General features: G+C 43.2%; 1 protein-coding gene across 1 annotated transcript in view; it reads left to right on the top strand.

The window, feature by feature from the left end:
- Positions 1–16862, top strand: part of LOC310863112 (semaphorin-3D) — a 134450-nt gene that overhangs the window by 53534 nt on the left and 64054 nt on the right. The window contains exon 2 of the mRNA XM_083771257.1: positions 9815–10078. Coding sequence (XP_083627383.1) covers positions 9895–10078 — 184 coding nt within the window. The 5' untranslated portion in view covers positions 9815–9894. The remainder of the gene's footprint in view (positions 1–9814; positions 10079–16862) is intronic.

Here is a 16862-nt window from a genome sequence, read left to right as displayed (position 1 = left end):
TATTGTAACTGTACGTTTAATTCTTAAACACATGCAGCGTATAGCATCCCAGTCCTGGGGAGCAAACATCTGGCGAATGATCTACAATCATACAATGCATTGTGTTGAAAATAACAGATCTACAATCATACAATGCATTGTGTTGAAAATAACAGATCTACAATCATACAATGCATTGTGTTGCGACGTGTTGTGAGCTTGTACTTCTGCTACTAGGGATGGTAACAATTAATCGTTAACCGATTAATCGCTGTTAAGAAATTCTTTAAAAAATCGCCGCCTATCAACTAACCGCTTAATCGATAAGGTTATCAATGATCAATTACTTAATTAATCAATCATTTGCATCCCTATAACTTCTGCTAATTAGTGTCATCAGGGGGTTTCGTATAGAGTTCCGGGGACTCCGGTTATCTAAGTATAGGTGGGTTCTAAGAGGTTAATCTCTTAACCCTTCAACCACCCTGTCCATTGTGGTTTATATTCTTGATGTTTCGCTGACAATCGTTCCGTAGGATCAGAAGCCCCACCCACTGTATGGGAACCAGCTTACTGAGGAAACAAGACAAAGAGTTGAGCCTTTTCGTCTAAAAAAGAAAAACGAGGCTATTTTAGGAGCACTGTGTCACAGAGAGGAAAGCATATGGGTCCGTTAGACGGTCAACGTTGATACTGTCTGATCTGCAGGTCTCTGACCTCTTTCTATGAATCTGTCTCTATTTATAGATTTATGTTTGTCGCTTTCTGTTTATCTGACTCTCTCTGACTGTCCCTCTGTATTGTCTTCATACCTCTTTTGACCTATTTCTGTTCCATTTGGAATGCATTGACATTGATGTATTAATCCTTCTGAAAATATGACTTTGTACACAATCAAACACACTGTATTCAATAGACAGGAGCCAGAGAGATGAAAAATAATGCAGAACAGCGTCCGACAAGTCAGCCTTTGTCAGCCTTTGTCAGCCTTTGTCAGTTATGTTTGTTTTGTATTGAGTATTGAGTATTGGTTAAGTGTGATAAATGTCTTCAATAATACTGTGTGCTGCTTTGACTAGTTGTGATGTGAATGTGGAAAGCCATTGTATTCATAGCCAAAGATTTGTATTGACCACTTATTAACTCATTTTAATAAGTTTGGTGGAAAGGTGAACGAGATACAGTAGCTCTAATAGTTTTTGAGTGTCGATGGTGTGTTGGAGAAGATAGGAGATCCTTCTAGGTTCTGAAGACTCTTATAATTGTCTCCACCAGGCCGAAGGCATGTGGGGAGAGTATGTTTTGCACTCCGTCCGTCCGTGTGTCCGTCCGTGTGTCCGTGTGTCCGTGTGTCCGTGAACAGCTAATCTCGGCCACCGTTAACCCGGTCGATGCCATATTTTGCACACACACTCCCTGGATGCCAACGATGAACCTCTGCCCCAAACTTTCCAGAACGGCCTGTTATAGCGCCACCAGGAGGCCGCTTTGTGCAAAACAAGTTTTTGCACAGTACACCTACAGATTTTGTCCAAACATCACGCAAATTGGTACACAGTCTCTCTAGAGCCATTCAACGAAACGGGTCTTTCACATTTATCAGACTCCATCCTGATTGGTTAAGATTGGCTTCCAAAGTTCACAGGAGTGCTCAGTTTCAAACAAAATGCTGCAAATCATGAACACATCGCGTGATTTCCGTGAAATTGTGCACCCACATTCCCACTAGGCCGAGGACGAAATGCCACATGAACAATTTCAACTCAGCCTCAAGGTGGCGCTATAACTGGCCGAAAAGTGTTTTTACCTCTAACTGCACGGATCTGTGGATAACCTGGTGGAGACCTGTGCCCAGAAGGGCACTTTTTCTAGTTTCCTTTGTTTTCTTTGTTTCTCCTTTTGCTCCATGTTAGTGAAAGGTTTGAGAGGTGGATGCTCTTTGCCGTAGATATGAGTCCAACTAGGACTTTGTCACCTGTGGACTTATAATTATTATTAATTATAATTATAACTTATAATATGACGGTGGCATGAATTGCGTGGCCCTTGTTATGTTTACACCAGTAAACGTTTTTCCACAAGGAAAGGACCCCCACATTAGTATGTATTTGGCCGTGGAGTGGATTGACCCCCATCTGAAAAATAAATATATATACAAACAAGATTTGTGTGAAACACTATTTGTGAGCTTATAGATCAACTATACCCAATTAAAGTGATTCGACCCCTCAAGCACCCCTGGCTGGGGGTCCCCGGACCCCGATTTAAGAAACTCTGGTGGTGAATAGCACAGGGTAAAGAACGCCTCCCTGTGGAGGGCCTGGTGTTTGTAATGATGGGAGGGGAGTGGTGCATGTTGTTAACTAGTAAAAGGGGCGGATGTGTAAAATCGCCCAAGTCAGTGCCCTTTAATTAAAAGAGGCTAAGTGGTGGACGAACGTCAGGAAGTAACACAAGACATTTGTGTATAGCCATTGTTTTGTTTATTCATTGTTAGGGCCCGCCCCCCGGGGTGCTGAAGGAAGCACAAACAAAGATGGACACACTGATATAACCATGGGAACTGTTTTCTTTCAATATCACCTCCTCTGCCTAGTGTGTGTGTGTGTGTGTGTGTGTGTGTGTGTGTGTGTGTGTGTGTGTGTGTGTGTGTGTGTGTGTGTGTGTGTGTGTGTGTGTGTGTGTGTGTGTGTGTGTGTGCACGCTTATAACTCATTCACCTGGTGGCCAGGAAGGAAGTTCAGTCAATGTGAGAGAGAGGTCAAAGGTGAAGCAGGGTGATGAAATATGAATCTGCTCAGTTGTTTGAGAGCAGTGGGGGGTGACGTCATAGAGCGCACTGAGTGTGGCTTATTTATGAACGACCAGTTAACACAACACACCTTCCTGTAACATTGAATGGCAATTCATAACATTACCCTAACCTGCTGTTGGTCTGCACGTTGATGCGTGTGTAATAATAAAGCTCAAAGGACCAATCTCACCGCCGGGGAGCGATCGAGACACCGCATTGACGCACTCACACTGGACAACTCCAGCTTCTGAGTGGGTCGGTCAGCACACCTGGGGAGCAGCCGCGCAGTGCACTAGATTTTCAAACGACAACACATCGGGTGCACTCACTGCACTGCATGACGACAAGAGGGCACATCAGTGTGCTCAGTGCGAATTCCTATTCTCCTTTTTGTACTGCAGTGATGGTAATGATGAGGATGATAACAGGGATATAGAGAAGAGACACGCAGCAAAGGCCGTCGGACTTGGGACTTGAACCCGCGACTCGCTGTCAGGCTGCATTAGAGCCTATATGTGGCATATGCGCCTTAAAAAAGAGAGGCACGGGATCCCTCTTGTAAACAAGTGTAATGCTTTATTGGGTCGTCCACTCACAGTTAACAGTCTTTTGTATTGAGTTGTGCTTGAAATGTACTGTAATTCTGCAAACTGTTAATACATATTTCAATCAATCAATCAATCAATCAATCAATCAATCCGTAGGCTGCTCCACAGAGCTTGAGTCCAGCACAGTAACGGCGTGACGTTTCGGCTTAACTGTCTAACTCTAAGCACTGAGGACCTAAGTCTGGCTGTCTAACCTTACCAACCGTGCATGGACTGGAGACGAACTGGCACCGAGCTGCAGACAGGGCTGGGCTCTCGTAGCCTCATCAGCTGATTGCTGACGACGCTCAGGTGGGGAGGTTGTGACTGGGAGACAGGTGTGTTGAGAGGTGCTGTCAGAGTGCTCCGCGTCCCTCTGGTGGCGCTGAAGGGCACGGAGCACCCACAGCGCACAGATGTGAAGGTGATGGGGTGCGAGACGTAACACAAACAATGAATCGTGCTATTATTGCTTCTGGAGAAGAGTAGAGAAGAGAGAAGAGATATATGTCCCCGTTTCCCCCCCGTGTCCCGTCTCTCTGTGTTCGTGGTGATGTGGTGATAGATGGATTGGTTTCATCCGACGCGGTGATGTGGTGATAGATGGATTGCATGTGAGCGTGCCAGCCTCTGACGTTATATAGGTGACCTGCTGCTGAGGGTTACATAAACAACCTCAAACACAGGCTTTATTTTTAGACGGGATGATGTATCCTTCACATCATGTCCTCCTAAACACTTCCTTGAACCTGATTCACCCTCCGTCTGTGTGTGCGTGTGTGTGTGCGTGCGTGCTCGAGGGCATTATATTATGTGCACACGTGTACATGCATTTGTAAACAAGCATGCATGTAGAATGGTTTGTGTAGTGTGTGTGTGTGTGTGTGTGTGTGTGTGTGTGTGTGTGTGTGTGTGTGTGTGTGTGTGTGTGTATGTGGGCGCACTCGCACACCCGCATGTATGTGTCTGTGAAAGAAATATGGAGATTACTTTATTTCAGCCCTTTATTTATAGAAAGAGACTCTTGTCAACACTCAGACCGTCTCTGTCTGTCTCTAGTCTCTCTCTCACACACACACACACACACACACACACACACATGCACGCACGCTAGCAGACAGCTGAGGACGAAGGGGAAGAGACAGTTTGTTCCTCGTCTGCCTCCCATGTTGACAGAGCAGAGAAGGTCGTTTCCTCCAGTCAAGAGCTGCTCATAAATGAAACAATGGTTGAAGTCACACATATGCTGGTGTCAGAGCTACAGTACGTTCTGTACAGTACAGTTACGCTGAACATTCCTCCGTCTCAACGTGAAGCCAGAGGTTCTAAAACTTTTTTGTGTCAAGAACAACCGAAATGAAGGTGTATTTGGCCACGGATGCCCCTCCAGAAGGATTTTGTGCCAGGGACCCCTATTAGCTAAAAGAGAACATTTTGTCTTCAAATGTCTCTATACTATTCAAAAATGTTAAAAAATAACTTCTCTACAGGTTCACAATGCGTCGCATCACGACACACTGTGAGCTTGTAGATCGGCTATCTTCGAATGTGGCCTCAAGGAGCCCTGGGGAGTACCAGGATGGTCTTCGGACCCCAGACAGACAGACAGACAGACAGAGTGGCTTATACAAACTGTGTGGTCGCAGGCAGCTAACAGTTCAAGGCTGTGGTCAAGCTCTGCTTGCCAGAGCTATTAAAACATGTTAACAACGCACACGGCGGGCCAGCCAGTTAGCATGCTCAATTTGTTTTACTTTGTGTGAGCCCTGAGATAATTAGGCCACGTTTGTGGGTGTTTTCCACTGAGTGTGACTTCAGAGGACTTTAAACAATGCCAAGACTAGAATGAATGAATTAACAAAGTGCAGGTGTTCACAGTCACACTGGGTCATACAGCCATTCCCTTTCTGTACAAAAATAAATAAAAAAAGGTTACAAAGGTCAAGTCAAGTTAAATTAATGTAAACCGATTGTCTCACCTCCCTCGGCTGCTTACAGCTTCTACAACTTGCTAAGACACAAAGCCAGCCAACACAACACGTGACAATAGACTTTAGAGCATGACAAATTAGTCAGGGAACATCGTCTACCTTGCATAATTTGAATTACTGTGTTTGTCATCCCACTTTAAAAAATCACTTCAATTGTGTTTGTTTCTGGTTGCTCACAGGTTCAAAAAAATGTTTTCAGAGGACTTTTGAACAATGCCAAGAAAAAAAAAGGTTAACAGCCAAGTTCTTTTCCTTTTGGCCATACTATAGCTAGGTTAGAGAAAGGTCCAGTCAAGCAAAAGGTACTTTCTCCCTCAGCAGAACTAAATCCCTGCTATGTTGAACTCTTAATACTTACTGACAGGACACAGTCCAGACGACCACAATGCAAGAATATGACAGGCCATGATGCATTACGATAAAACATTCTTTCCCTGGGAGAAAACATTCCCACATTTAACACCGCCACCTGAATCTGAGGTTTTAAATGGTTATCCTGCGTGTCTTTCACTGGAGATTTACTCAGGTATCCACAGGCTTGCCAACAACATCCAGAGCACGGCTGGGATATGAATTAATCTTTGTCTGAACTATCATAACGTATTTCTTGTTTCTTTTGTAAATATGAAATTATGATTTTGTAGTATTTTAAGACATGATATTCAGGTGTCCATTAGCTTGCCAAGAATCAGATACGAAATTGGACAGCGAACCACAGATGACAGTGAAATTAATCATAATGTGATTGTCATACTTTTACCTTGTTTATTTTGCAAGCCTAAAGTAAGTTTTATACCCAGGTGTCCACTGCTACTGCTACAGTATATAGGCCCACGACATTATGAGAGCATTTTTAGAATATTACATCAATCATCTTTGAGTGTGAGATGTGCTTTTATTTTCGCAAGGTGAAGTGAAGTTTATAGACACAGGGTAAAGCCGGACCAAAACTCACATACCGACATAATCATCCCTCCAGAGAAAATAAACCCCAGGTTCAGCACCCTGAGGCCAGATGCTGTCTGTGGAACTCTGGGTCAGGATAGGATTGAACCCATTTAGGCCTGAGATCAGATTCCAAAAATGTCTTCTACATCCTGACAGTTTTCTGAAAAAGCTATGTTTCTATGGCAGTTCGTTCTTCGATAAAAAAAAAATAGCAGACCTACAAGCTCGTAGAGCGCCACTCGGTGGCGCGCTATGAGCTTGTAGATCTGCTATTTTTCAATAGCTAAAGCATAACATAATGCTAACACCAAAAGGGGTTCCCGCCCAAAATGGGTTTAAGGGGAAAGTGAAAATTTATTGAGAGCTGGATCAAGACATCCCTCACTCACTACGGCTTGACGATTTAACTTGAAATCAACATCACAATTATGGCTGGGGGAGTCGATTAAAACAATTATCTGTTTAATCACAATATTTGACCTGAGAAGCAATTCTTTTTTCAATTAAAACTGATTTGTAATACTTTTGTATGCCCATTGTAAAATATATAATATAGGGCTTGAGTGGTTAATTAGACTAATCAATTTAGTCTATTTTATCCATTTGATTCTTTATGTTGTTTATGTTATAAATGACTATAAACTGTTTTTACCTCTTTCGATGAAATCACCCATGAAAGGAAAGGATCTTATAATATTACGCAGGTTTTGAATAAAGTAATTCAGTCAGTCATCTGCTACTGTAGCTGTCATTGCTGTGTAACTATCTAGGGCTCTTTGCATTGTTTATTTAGTAAACGTGAGCTGAACGTTCTGTGTAACTATCTAGGGCTCTTTGCATTGTTTATTTAGTAAAGGTGAGCTGAACGTTCTGTGTAACTATCTAGGGCTCTTTGCATTGTTTATTTAGTAAAGGTGAGCTGAACGTTCTGTGTTACTATCTAGGGCTCTTTGCATTGTTTATTTAGTAAAGGTGAGCTGAACGTTCTGTGTTACTATCTAGGGCTCTTTGCATTGTTTATTTAGTAAAGGTGAGCTGAACGTTCTGTGCATTTTAATAAGACGTCTGCTCAGGCATCTGCGAGCCGTCCAGCCGCCCATCTGACACGCACCTGGAATACCAAACGAGCCGTCGTTTCCGCGGGATCGAATTTGATTAATTCTGAAAAATGTGAAGTGCCTTTAAGTAGACCTTTCTTAAGGGCCTGCTGCCTCCTACTCCAAACGTTCTATTTGGAATGCCAAATAAATCATTTGTGAATTTGGTACTCCTTGTCTTGTTTATCCTGTAAATGAGAGGTGAATTATAGAGCCCCAACCCCTGGACTCATTTGTAGTAAATGTGCTTCATGTCTTTCAGGCCCATTTGGAGCATAGAGAAAGTAATTGGTCAGATGCTCACAGTGGGCCTGGGCTGTATAAATCATCACTTTGGCCAGGGGGCTTTCGCATACGAACTGTTTATGTTCTAATCTATCTATATATGGACAGGATGTACAGTACATACATTATATGTGTGTGTGTGTGTGTGTGTGTGTGTGTGTGTGTGTGTGTGTGTGTGTGTGTGTGCACGTGCTGTCCTGTGTATGTGTGTAGTGTACATGCATCTGAGAACTCATGTAACCTATTGTATAACGTAAACTGAACATGCCTGCTCATTTAGGTATGTTGTTATAAATGAGACCCCAGCAGGACATGCGTGACATTTTACTCAGCTAAATCCTGTCAAGAGGAAACCTCCAGCAGTGTTCTTTCACACAACAGAGCTTGTAATCCCCTCTGGTTTGGGTCCAGTCATATTCTGTGTGGCCTCGGTCCCAGGCTTACTCATCTGCGAAGAGAAAAGCCTGCATGGTCACAACCTCAGGCAGAGACGCTATCGGCAGAAGTGTCGGACAGGAACATCCCTCAGATGTATATTTCCCCCGGATACGATATACTGTATTTTTGACCAATCACTTGTTTAATTCACGGAGATGTAAACAGATTTGTAAAGCATCGACGTCATTTCCTTGAGCGCTACTTCCGACAAAATCCCGCAACTTCTGCCCCCAAAAAATGATGGCGTTTACAGTGTAGGTCTCGATGATAGCGTTTACAGTGTAGGTCTTGATGATAGCGTTTACAGTGTAGGTCTTGATGATAGCGTTTACAGTGTAGGTCTTGATGATGGCGTTTACAGTGTAGGTCTCGATGATAGCGTTTACAGTGTAGGTCTCGATGATAGCGTTTACAGTGTAGGTCTTGATGATAGCGTTTACAGTGTAGGTATTGATGATAGCGTTTACAGTGTAGGTCTTGATGATAGCGTTTACAGTGTAGGTCTTGATGATAGGGTTTACAGTGTAGGTCTTGCCCACACCTAAAAATAAGGTTTTGTGGCATGACCCACACACAGGCCATATGACACCAGCAAAATAATTCAACTTTTGACCGAGCATCAGAAACAAAACCATGAGCACTCTTTCGTCTTTATGGTGCTCTTAAAAAAAATCCTCCTTTTTTCTGGCTTGTCGTTGAAGAAATAAAGGGAGGCTCGATCCGCACGCTCTAATCTGTGCACAATCAGGTATTTATTGCAAGCTTTGGGTCTATTGACCTTCTTCAGGCTTGTCGTTCAACATAAATTGTGAACCATTTGGAAACATTCCTAACATCAACTGTCATTCCTCCCCTCTGTCTCCTTGGTGTTGTGTGGAACAAATGACTCTCTTTCTCCCTTTGCTCTCTCTCCCAAGTTCATGACTGTATTGAAACATTCGAATGAACATAATTGAGACACATTAACCAATTGTGTCCTATTGTACAAAGAGTAGCAATGCGATGCATTGTGTGCTTGTAGACATGCTATTTTAGCTACGTACTTAGATAAAAAAAACATATAGATATTTTTATTTTCACATTTTGACATTTGGAACGCATGACCTTCGGTTATGCAATACCTTGTTGTACTCATTGCCATCTGATGATGTACTGTCCTTGTATCAGCTGACCTCAGGTCCACATGACATTTATTATGGTTTTATGAAACCTCCAGATGTGTACTGTACAGTAGGAATATTGTTGAACAAGTCACGGTGATATAACCGACTGCTCGTGAAACAATAAGATAACTGTATGTAAAGATACACTTGTACCCGCCAGCTGGCTGTGACGTCCGGTCTGACCAGATGACGATATGCTGGGGGAGGCTTCCTCCAGATATCGTCTGTTCTTTTCATGGAATGAACTCATTATTAACTATTTTCTCCCATCATTTGGCTGCGGGTGAACTCTGTATTTTACTGCGGAAAGTTGGCTTTAACTCCAAATAACTGCATAGCTATCGGGCAGACACACAGACAGACCACAACTTTTGTAAAAGCCTTAATCTCACTGTGTGAAACCCTCGCAATCCTTATCTTTTCATGACTAGTATTCCTAATCAAGACAGACATTCTGTGCATTCACAGATCGACGTTTGGTTTTTCCTATAGTGACATGCGGTTGAACAGGTTTCTCGTCTTCTCTCCGTAGCTGTGTCCAAGCTGTGCAGTGTGTGATGTGAGCGGCTGGATTCGCTGCTTCTCCTCTTTGACGCTACTGTGAAAACGCCGATGGAGGTGCATCGTCCCACTGGTTCTGTGGCCCCGCCGCGGGGTGTGGCTGGAGTCAGGGCCCTGCTGCTGTGTGTGGTAGCTCTGCTGTCGCTGCAGCCTGCACACTGCTTCTACCAGGCTGCTCCGCCCGATGGAAGGACCTGGAGCCAGACTGGACCTCGTCTGCAGCTCTCTCACTCAGGTAGGTGATGATGTAGTTACCTGAAGAATTGAATCTATGCATCTCTAACACCTCGCCTCACACTAACGCCTTATACTATACTATAGGAGACAAGAATGATACATCCATCTATCTATCTATCTATCTATCTATGTATCTATCTATCTATCTATCTATCTATCTATCTATCTATCTATCTATCTATCTATCTATCTATCTATCTATCTATCTATCTATCTATCTATCTACCTACCTACCTACCTCTGGGTTCGATCCTGGCGGTATGAGTAGCACGACTCAGCAATCTCCTAGGGTGTCTAGCACTTTGAAAAGAGGACAATGAGCAGACGTACAGTACTTACATTACTAATGTATCTATCTATCCATTGGCATCCATGGCCACGCATGCATGTTTACTTACTTTTCCGTGCAGGAGTCCCGGGTTTGAATCCAGGTAGTTAAATTGCTGGATCTGGTTTCAGGAGGGGTGAATGTGGCATACTGTAGTACTGTAGGCCTTCCTGAAAGCCCATGAGGCTTAATGTCTCCCTTGACAGGTGGAATTCCACTTTGGATAAGTGGTAGAGGTTTGAATACCCAAGGCACACCAAAGGGCAGGTCAATACATCAAGGCATACCTTTATTATTTATACAGTTGTTAATCACTCGTATCGCTATGTAAACGTTTATCATTACTTACTAAATGCCAAATAAAATATTTTCATACTTTAACAAACTTTCCAAAAGAGCCGATCTACATAATCACAACGTGTCACAATAAATGTGACGCTTGTTCACCTTCCTGACACAAATTCTAACTCAGATAGCGACTGGCTGAAGCATGAAGGAGATCCGTTACTGGCCCAATTACTTATATTTATATGATTTAGATCCCTAATTCAATTCAATTCCTTAGACGTAAAGTCATTGACCCAGCGGGGGTAGATTATATTGATGTACGAACTGGGAGAGAAAGAACAGAATGACACTATCGTGAACACACATCAATGAAGTAATGTCTCTCGTTAACGCACGCTAGACAAAGCACTCCGTCTCTTCCAAGAAGTGCTGTCACCATGGTAATTCAGTCACGCATGGCTCCAAGTTTCCCCTAATGGGCTGATATATACTAGGTCCAGTCGCACGCACTGCCTCACACCGAAAATAGCAGATGTACAAGCTCCGAGCATGCCGCGGAGCTTGTAAATCTGCTACTTTCGGCGCGAGACACCAGCATGCGACTGGATAGAAATCAGACTTTTACAGGCCGTACAAGGAGCTGTTCTACATCAACAGAAGATGCTTTCAGTAATAAAGCAGGTCACAGGGCCAGGGAGACTGACTTGTATGGGACATCAACGGCGGGGAATGAATGGTGATTGCAGACGGGAAATAGAGAGAGCCTTGGTGGGTGTGTAAATGTCTCTCTCTCAACTACCTCAATAGAGAGATGAGTAGAGCAGTCGTTCTCAAACCTTTCCATGTCAAGGACACCATAATAATGTGTTGTGCCAGGAGGGACCAAAACCAATAGACTGTATGCATGCATAAGGTGTGAGTGGCAAATCGAGTGGCAAAATGAGTTTAACATAGTTTAACGTAGTTTCATGCAATTTTATAGGACTTTTCTGTTTGGATTTATGGGCTGGCAAGGCTAGAAAGTAGTTTTATGACACTCAGTATGATGATGATGATATCATGCGCATACCCTCTCTAGGGTAGGAGCACACGCCAATAGTTTGCCAAGACTCTGGCACTCAGCGTCAATGGGTTGGATTGGGGGTGTCCAGGGGGTGTACTTGTACATCAAGCTGCCTCACGCTACAGAAACAGGTGATGGGATCATGCCCTATGGGCCTCACGGCTCGGCAAGGCTTACTTCCACACCAGGGAGGTGCTGACCACGGGAGATAAACTGTCGAGACAGAAAGGAGGTGGCACAGCTCGTAGCCACTAGCCACGATGCAATACATTTTATTTTTTATTTACCAACGTTCTGACAAAAATGCCTTCTTCAGAGTATGGCTGGGAGGTACCTGGCTACTACAAGACAAGATTAATGTTGCTAAAATGTTTTCAAAATTATTATTTTTTAACGCGTTGTGGGCTTGTTCTTCAAATAGCCGGTGTATGTTAGGGTTCAACTTTCTCAGCCTTAGGATGAGGAAGTGTAATAATGGGCTTGTGGTTAACCACAGCTCCCATTGGGGATTAAACAGGCTCTCAATGGCCAGCAGTAAGGCTGGGGCTGTGCTGTGCAGCTTCCAAGTGTGAACACACATTTTAACAGTAACAGTAAAATAAATGCTTGAATAAAAGTCTTACAAAAACAAAATACAGAACGCTGATGTTGTAACCGATGTTATCTTGTACAAACCTCACATCTCCATATTAGGCTCCATTGTTTCAACTTTATGTTTTGTCTTAAATTAGTGCGCTACTTTGTCGTGTTTCACTACGGGGTCGTACAAAAGCTGTGTATGCTCTCTTTGAAAAATATTTAAAGTCAAAGTGAACGTGCTTTAAGTCTGCCTATGGGCGTTCTAAATTAGTGAACCAATGAAAAGTATTAACAAGGGCTTGTGTCTAAATTAATAATAATTACGTTGGATTCAGCAGGAAGTCGGGAACACACATTCTCTATTCCCGTGTTCTGAAAACATGTCAGTGTTGTTTTTGGCAGCAAATTTCTATTTTAGTTTAGTCATAGTCTTTGGAATGAAACTTCATTTAGTTTTAGTCATATTTTAGTCACGTGGAATGTTTTAGTGTTAGTCTAGTTTTAGTCGACTAAATGTCATGAGATTTTAGTCGACTAAATCTGCAGTGCATTTAGTCGACCAAAATGTATTTTGGCGGGCCTTGATGGCGTCGTAATGGCTGATTTTACACTTTTCACACTTATACTGGGTCTCTTGTCCACTAGTCCCTCCCAAACATTTTAGTCTTGTTCCTAATCTGTTGACAAAATTGTCAATACATTTAGCTTAGTTTTAGTCATAATAGCTTCGTTTTCATTTAGTTTCCATTTAGTTTTTGGGCAGTGAAAAAAGGTAGTCGACGAACATTTTTCGTCTTATTTTTAGTCAACAAAAACAACACTGCATAGTACCGTACAAGGTTTCCATCGGACAGCAACAACAAAATCCTCCACTATTGGAAGCACACGCTCCACAAAGCTGTGATCCAGCAAGGGCTGACCTCCACACACACTTCCACATGCAGTGATGATGTCATGTCTCCCCACAGTCACCGTAGAGACCGTGGTGTGTTCCAGTGCTTCCTCTCCACAGGCTTTTGGCAACGGACGACGCTCGTATAAGAAGCTACGCATCGGACCGCTTGCTAATTAGTTCAGGAAAGCTGTGTATCGTCAGGACGCCTGGAGAGAGCACACAGCTCCCAGGGCTCTGGTTTAATGTTTGCCAAACACTAGGTCGGGACCCATGGGTCGCGGACACATTCTTAGGGGTACCCTTAAGTTTTTGTTTTCTACATTTGGTTTTAAATTATTATTATTTCAAAACATTAAAAAAAAAAACATTCCCAAATGTCTCTCTAGACCCAAACATACTGTACCTCTAGGATCAAATAATTCACACCCGCTCTTCTTTTAACATCTGCTTCTTTGCTTTCTAAAGTGTGAAAATACAAAATGGACTAGACGGCGAGTCTAAATGTTTTAGGAAGTGGCGTTTAGTGGTCTGTGGTTTGGGTGTGATGTGAGGTGTGGTCAGAGATATTAGCGCCATACATGTTTTGAACACTTGAACATGTATCGTCTCCAACAGGCCGAAGACATGGGGAGAGAGTATGTTTTGCACTCCGTCGGTGTGTGTGTGTGTATGTGAGTCCGTGTGTGAGTCCGTGTGTGAGTCTGTGTGCGTGCGTCTGTCCGTCTGTTACCAGCTGATCTCCGGCACCGTTAACCCGGTCGGTGCCACATTTTGCACACACACTCCCTGGATGCCAACGATGAACCTCTGCCTCAAATCTTCCAGAGCGGCCTGTTAAAGCGCCACCAGAAGGCCGACATTTGAAAAACATTACTCCTCCAGATTCTGTCCAAAAATCCCACAAATCGTTACACAGTATCTCTATAGTCATGTGTTCAAGATGTATCTGTCCCATATTTAATATTCCATCCTATGGCTAACATTGGCTTTCAAAGTTTGCAGGATTGGCCCGTTTTGAAAATAAATAACACCTCAAATCGTGAACGCAGTGTGCAATTTACGTGAAATTTTTCACAGACTTTCCTACTTGTCTGAGGAATATATCCCACCCTTCTCACATTGGCCTGTTATAGCGCCACCAACAGGTGGACTTTTTCTAAACACATTTTTGGAACAAAATGCCTCAAATCTTTTTATCTTTTTTTATATGGAGCTTGTCTTTTTAATGCACTTAGTTTGAGAGCTGCTACATCAATCATTGTCACACAAATGCATTTAACGATTTAATTGTGTTTTTGGCATTGGAAATTGGAACATATGGAATATGAATAGAACTCCCTTTTAGTTTTCGTGAAACAAAAATGCACACAGGGCAGATATGACAAACAAATAACTTAAATGTAGCCTACCAAGATTTATTTTTAAATAAATAGCTGGTCTACAACCTCTCCAACGCGTCACAAAGTGACATGTTGAACATCTATCAACATGACACGATGATTATGACCAAATAATTGCGATTACCTCGAACGATTGGAGGATTATGTAATAATTGTGACAACCCAATGCTCACGCACAGCATTCCTCCACACACGGTAACAGTTAGCCTATCATCACTATAGTACTGTAGTAACACTGCAGATGTCTTGCTGTGCTCGTAGCTTTAGGGACAAACGTTGTCTAGACACTTTAGAAGTTTTGGTGGTGCTCCGACTGTCGGAAGAACAAAAGAGTGGCTGGCTTTATATGGGGTCAGGACAGGACGGGTATTTGGTCCTGTGATTTATCCCATTTAGACATGAGGATTATTCTACACAAAGTTTTCTTGAAAAACCTATGTTTCTTTGTCAGTCGTTCTCATACATTTTCATGTCAAGGACCCCCAAAAATATATGTAATCGGCCGCCGACCCCCATCTGAAAATATGTTGTTCCAGGGACCCCCCCCCAGAAGCAAAGATTTGAGTTAGAAATGTTCGCTCTGAAAGAATATATTTTCAAAGATTTGCACTACATTTTCACGATTTTTCAAAAATAGCAGACCTACAAGCTCGTAGTGCAGCACTCGGTGCCGCGATATGAGCTTGTAGATCTGCTATTTTTAAATAGCTAAAGCATAACATAATGCTTAAAACACAAAAAAGTACAGTATGTACTAGCAGTCAAGTAGACATTAACTCTAGCATATATTATAAACAACATGATTGCATCAGTAAACAACATGCCTACCTAGTATGTTGTAATGCTAATGTTGTAATGCGTTCTATTTGTAGGCTGTGGTGGGTTTCTTTTGGGGGGGGGGAGTTGTAATGGAGTTTAAACAGTAGCAGTTGTCTAGTCGTCCACTTGCTGTGTGTGTGTGTGTGTGTGTGTGTGTGTGTGTGTGTGTGTGTGTGTGTGTGTGTGTGTGTGTGTGTGTGTGTGTGTGTGTGTGTGTGTGTGTGTGTGTGTGTGTGTGTGTGTGTGTGTGTGTGTGTGTGTGTGTGTGTGTGTGTGTGTGTGTGTGTGTGTGTGTGTGTGTACCTGTAGGATAGTAGTTTAAAGTTTAAAGACTGTTAATGTTTTATGGAGCAGATACTTAGACTGGAGCTTCAGGGGCGTTAGCATGCGCACACACACACACACACACACACACACACACACACACACACACACACACACACACACACACAGACGCGCACACACATGCTCACTCTCTAGGTTAAAGGCTAACACAGTGTGTTGTCTCTGGATGCCTGCTGGGATCAGACACTGGGTCGACTGTGACGCACACACACTGTCTCCATCTGGCTCTGTGTGTGTGTGTGTGTGTGTGTGTGTGTGTGTGTGTGTGTGTGTGTGTGTGTGTGTGTGTGTGTGTGTGTGTGTGTGTGTGTGCGTGTGCGTGTGCGTGTGCGTGCGTGTGTGCGTGTGCGTGAGAGAGCAAGAGAGAGGGACACACAGACAGCGATAGACAGACACAGACAAAAAAATCAAAGAAGAGAAAGAATTTGGTGAGAAGATAGATCTGTTTGTTTGTGAAGGGATATATTGTGTGTGTGTGCGTGCGTGCGTGCGCGTGTATGTTCTCCCTCAACTTTACAATCTGCTCTCTATTATCTCTTGGCTTCTAAACACCGCTCGCCAACATGCACCCACTCCCTCCCTACACACACACACACACACACACACACACACACACACACACACACACACACACACACACACACACACACACACACACACACACACACACACCCTCGTGAGTCATCCCAGTGCAGTCAGTGGGAGGTATTTTTCCTCCAGGTATGAACATCATATTTTACACAGCAGAAGATCCCACAGGGAGAATAACTCTGGCCTGACCCTGAATAACACAGCTGTTGACAACAACCTATGAAGGAGGCTAGGAGTTTATACTGTTTATAGTTAGCTGGTATAATGACATGGGTGTAGTTTTTATGTCGGATTTATACTTTTGCAGACCTACAGGCGACAGTGGGTAGGAGAAGGACAACCGAACGCCCGACGTACTGAAAAAGACAAAATATTGCGCACACTGTCTTCAAATGGAGTTGAAAGGTTTATTAATGCGTTGTCATTTACGGGTCCATCTGGTTTGAGAGCCACTGTGTCGGTGCCGGACACCGC

Source organism: Protomyctophum parallelum (genome assembly GCF_964188405.1).
Source record: "Protomyctophum parallelum genome assembly, chromosome: 8".
NCBI lineage: Eukaryota > Metazoa > Chordata > Actinopteri > Myctophiformes > Myctophidae > Protomyctophum > Protomyctophum parallelum.
This window is presented reverse-complemented; position numbering and strand designations above follow the sequence as displayed.